We start from the raw sequence: 4,055 nt of genomic DNA, 5'->3' as shown, positions 1-4,055 counted from the left end.
CCGCTTCCCAGTCACTCTCCGTTGCAAATGTACAGGTAGATCGGTTGGGACTGAGTCCGCGGGGGGGGCGCGGGGCCGTTACTGCGACGCCTGCGACGTGGGGTTCTCTGACTTGCTCTCCTGGCTGGAGGGCGGTTTGCTGTTCCAGGGGCTGTTGGCCCCCAGCGCGGGCGAGTTGTTGAAGCTGTCCTCGTCGTCGATGCCGTTGGCGGCGTCAAACTGCGTGTTCTCCAGCCGAGTGATGAGCCGCTCGTCCTCGTCCCCGAACTCCCCCCCCATCAGCGTGGGCTCGCCTACCACCATCACATCCTGAAAGGGGAGACGGTCCCGAAACATAATCGAGGTGGGGGGAGCCCCGGCCGCCAAACCCCCTCCTCCCAGCACCACAGCCCCTTCCTCAGCTTCAGGGTTGCCTCCTCGCCTCTCTCCCTGAGCTGCTACTCACACTCTTCAAGGGCTGAGGCAGAACAGGGGGAAGGAGGGGAGACCTGGGGCCGCCCCCTGCTTTTCCCCATCACCAGGAGAGGGCTGGGGGCTCGGACAAGCAGCCCTGGGGATGTCCCTTAGCCACTCCCTGGAGCTGGGAGCCCACCCCTCCATCCCGAGGAAGGAAAAGAGAATGGAAACGGGATGCTTACAGGTACCTGACTGGACAGAGCGAAGGTGCTGGCGGGGCTCTTCTTCTTGCTGTTGCTGTTGTTGGTGTTTCCACCGCCGGAGCTCATCGTGCTGCCCCCTGACATCTTCCTTTTCCGGCGCTTGCTGGGCTGCTGCCGTGCCGGCTCCGCTGGGCCGAGAGGAAGAAGCAGTTGGTCAGCCCCAGCTGAGGGCTCCCCAACCCCTCTGCCAGCACCACCTCCTCCCCGCCACACCACGCAGCCCAGCAGGCAGCGGCACTCACCAGGCGGCGCGACCATCCGCTGCCACTTCTGGAACAGGCAGGTCTTGAGGCAGTCCCGGGGACTGAGGCTGTAAGTCTTGTGCCGTGACATGAGCTCCTGCATTGGTTCTAGGATTACACAGAGCTGCGGGGAACAGACAGACATGAGGTTAGACATTGCCAAAGCCAAGAGCACCTCTGCCGTGTCGTGGTGACCCAAGCCTCACGCAGAGCCCACGGGCTCCACACGCTTGCTGCCCCACTCCTGTGCATTATCCGCCCCTCTTCCAGACCCCCATGCATAGCCCACTCTGCTCCTGGCACACGTACTCGGAGGTAGTTGAGTGTGGAGTTTGAGAGCCCACAGCGGGTGATGTTCTTGGATAACTGGTCCAGCATCTGGGGGTCCTGTGCCTATGGGCGAGAGGGACAGCGCTCAGCTGGGGATTGTCTCCTGTGCCCCATCCTGTAATGGGGTGTGGGGGAGCCCCACTTGTGCAGCAGGGAAAGGAACTCAGCAGCCCTGCCTCGCACTGGGAGGCGCGGTACTCACATGCATGGCAAGGATGCTGCGGGGGATGAGCTCTCGATGCTGGCGGATGCTGAAATGCCACGTCTTTATCCTCATCATGTCATCAAACATGAACTCCAGGTAGAGCCGCCCCTCCACGCACACCTGGGCAGAGCACAGGGTCAGCCACACTGCCAAGCTGCTCCCCCAGCCCAGAACCCCGAGAACCCATTGCTCCTGCACACCAGGACATCCTTCCCTTAGCTTGGGACTGCCTGGCACGGGTCTCAGCACAAAGCAAACCCAGGAGCCTGCACAGACAGGGGACCTGTGCCCAAGGGATGCTGCAGGGCAGGCTATCTTTACAGTGTGGTGCTCCATCAGCTCAGTACAAAGCCATGGAAATCAGTGCCCATCTCTCACTTCATGTCACCACTGCCACTGCGAGCATCTGTCAGACTGAGACACGTGGGGGCTGGAGGTACCTGGGTGAACATGGGCTTGCCATGCTGGGTGACCATGGTGCACTGGTCGCAATCCAGAGAGACAAAGTTGTTGTGGAAGGACTCCTTGGGGTGCTTGAGCACGTAGTAGAGCTCTGTGGCCCCTCCTTCAAAGATGCTGCGGAAGTAACGGGGTATCAGAGTCCGGCCAATTGCTGGAGTGGGAAAAGGAAGAAAATAATATCAGTAAAACTGGCTCATCCAGGTGTGCATGTGAATAAAGTCCCCACAGCTGTAGGCAATCCCCTGCTCATGCCTACCCATGCAGCCCCATCGTAAGGCAATGCCTCTGGGAAGGAGTACTCGAGCACAAGCTCCGGGGACCCCAGGGGCCAGCCCTAGCCCCACCACTCTGCTGCCACTTACTGTATCTCTTTGGTCCATCCTCCAAGCAGAAAGTGATTGTTAGCATGGCATCGTCCTCGAAGAACTCCGTGGTGAAGGCATCCCACCACAGATTGTCACATTCCTGGGGACAGCAGAGATGCTGGGTTAGGGGACAAGAGACAGGCAGCCCTATGCTCAGCCCTTGGATGACTGCATTCAGATAAGCACCCGGAGAAGAGGTTGCCCCCCTGTCACCAGCCACCCCTCCCACTCGCTTCCCAGCCCAGCCCCTGGCTCCCCACCTCCGTCCAGTTCTGCAGCCGCTTGTTGAGCTCAAATATCCTGTAGTCAGTCTGATTGCCATACGGCGTGTGCCTCCTGCCAGGGAGCAGAGAACACGTGGTCAGAGCAGGGAGCAGCCGCAGCATGGGGCATGAGGATGGGGATGCAGGTATGAGGACATACGGCCCCCACAGGCCAGCAGTGCCCCCCAGGCACTGACCCCAAACCAGACTGGGGCAGGCTCTCTGCTCCTTCCCTGCCAGCCCCTCACACTTACCCAATGCCAGGCTCCAGGTACGTAGGTGGGTACATGGGAGTAGGTCTGTGGGAGAGAAGCAACATAGCAGGGTCAGCAATTGCCAAGATCCTCATCCCTGGGCTCCATAGCCCCCATCCCCCCTTCCCTTCTGCCAGCAGCAAGCAGTCAGGATGCTGGTGTCTGACTGTCCCACAGGGTGACCTGCACCCCAGAACTGAGCTGTTTCCCAGTCCTACAACTCCCATGAGCCATGTCCTGCTCCCCCCAGAGCTGGTGCCAGGAACAGGGAATGTGGCAGGGGCTGGGACTGCCCCTGTCCTGGATCATCCCAGGAGATTGGCCTGGCAATGGGCTTGGTCCCACAGTGCTGGAGAACTAGGGCTCCCCTTGATCCCAAATGTAACCCTTTCTCCACCCATCAATACCAGCTCCAATCCCATCTCTTGCCTTGTGCGAATTGAGTTAGCACAAGAAGTGCTGCAATCTCACTACAGCTCTGGGGATCCAAGAGACCAGAGAACCCCAAGCCTCACCAATCCCTCCTCAGCCCCCAGCTCACCCCACATCTCGATCCAGCATGGTGCCCGGATGGAATGGGGGGAAGGCGTTGCCGTTCGGGGGCTCCTTTGGCGAGTACAGCTTGAATGACTTAGAGGAACAGCCTGCAGAGAGAGGAGAACACAGGTCAGTCAGAGGCATCAACAGCAGCAGCACAGAAGCACCTCATCCCTGCTGCCAGGAGGAAGAAGAGGAGATGGAGGGATGAGGGACCAGCACTGCTGGGGTGCTCTGACCTGTACTGGAGCAGCTAAGCCCCCAACAGCACAATCCCATCCCTGATGCCACTGGTGCACAGAGTTTGTCAGTTCTCACCCAGATCTCGGTGCCCCGGGGGCGGTGCAGCTGGCGTGCCAAGGAGCGGTTGTGCCCTATACCCCACCCCCCAGCCTTTCCGTGCAGCTCCTAATCCCACAGACCTGACCCCAGAATCACACGGGATCTTTTCGCTGACCTTTCTATCGCCATGGAGACGGGTGAATAATCACCCGGCCGGCGGGTCCCCAGGCAGCCACCATCTGCCACTCAGGCAGGCCAGCGGTCACCAGGTTTGAGACGGAAGGCGATGCCACAAACCGGCCCCATCGCACCCTGCTGCCCCTCTCGCCCCTTAAAGTAACCCGGGGGCGGCAGGGAGCTCCCACGCTGCCACCCCCCTGGGCTCCCCGCGGCACCCCGGCACACCCACAGCTGACAGGACGCGGCACGCCGGGCCGGGCGATGCCGAGACACGCG

The 4,055-nt window shown here is 60.7% G+C and overlaps 1 protein-coding gene across 3 annotated transcripts in view; it reads right to left on the bottom strand.

The window, feature by feature from the left end:
• Window positions 1-6: 6 nt before the first annotated feature.
• Window positions 7-4,055, bottom strand: part of LDB1 (LIM domain binding 1) — a 9,297-nt gene continuing 5,248 nt past the window's right edge. The window contains exons 1-10 of one of the 3 annotated variants that reach the window (XM_031554471.1): window positions 3,322-3,424; window positions 2,781-2,825; window positions 2,524-2,599; window positions 2,261-2,363; window positions 1,877-2,049; window positions 1,434-1,556; window positions 1,211-1,294; window positions 902-1,025; window positions 639-787; window positions 7-309 (exon numbers count right to left, since the gene is read on the bottom strand). In XM_031554471.1, coding sequence (XP_031410331.1) covers window positions 79-309; window positions 639-787; window positions 902-1,025; window positions 1,211-1,294; window positions 1,434-1,556; window positions 1,877-2,049; window positions 2,261-2,363; window positions 2,524-2,599; window positions 2,781-2,825; window positions 3,322-3,341 — 1,128 coding nt within the window. In that variant the 5' untranslated portion in view covers window positions 3,342-3,424 and the 3' untranslated portion in view covers window positions 7-78. Of the gene's footprint in view, window positions 310-638; window positions 788-901; window positions 1,026-1,210; window positions 1,295-1,433; window positions 1,557-1,876; window positions 2,050-2,260; window positions 2,364-2,523; window positions 2,600-2,780; window positions 2,826-3,321; window positions 3,425-4,055 lie in introns of those variants that run through there. The other 2 variants (XM_031554472.1, XM_010714617.2) reach the window with 2 other exon arrangements.

Source organism: Meleagris gallopavo, chromosome 8 (assembly GCF_000146605.3).
Source record: "Meleagris gallopavo isolate NT-WF06-2002-E0010 breed Aviagen turkey brand Nicholas breeding stock chromosome 8, Turkey_5.1, whole genome shotgun sequence".
Taxonomy (NCBI): domain Eukaryota; kingdom Metazoa; phylum Chordata; class Aves; order Galliformes; family Phasianidae; genus Meleagris; species Meleagris gallopavo.
This window is presented reverse-complemented; position numbering and strand designations above follow the sequence as displayed.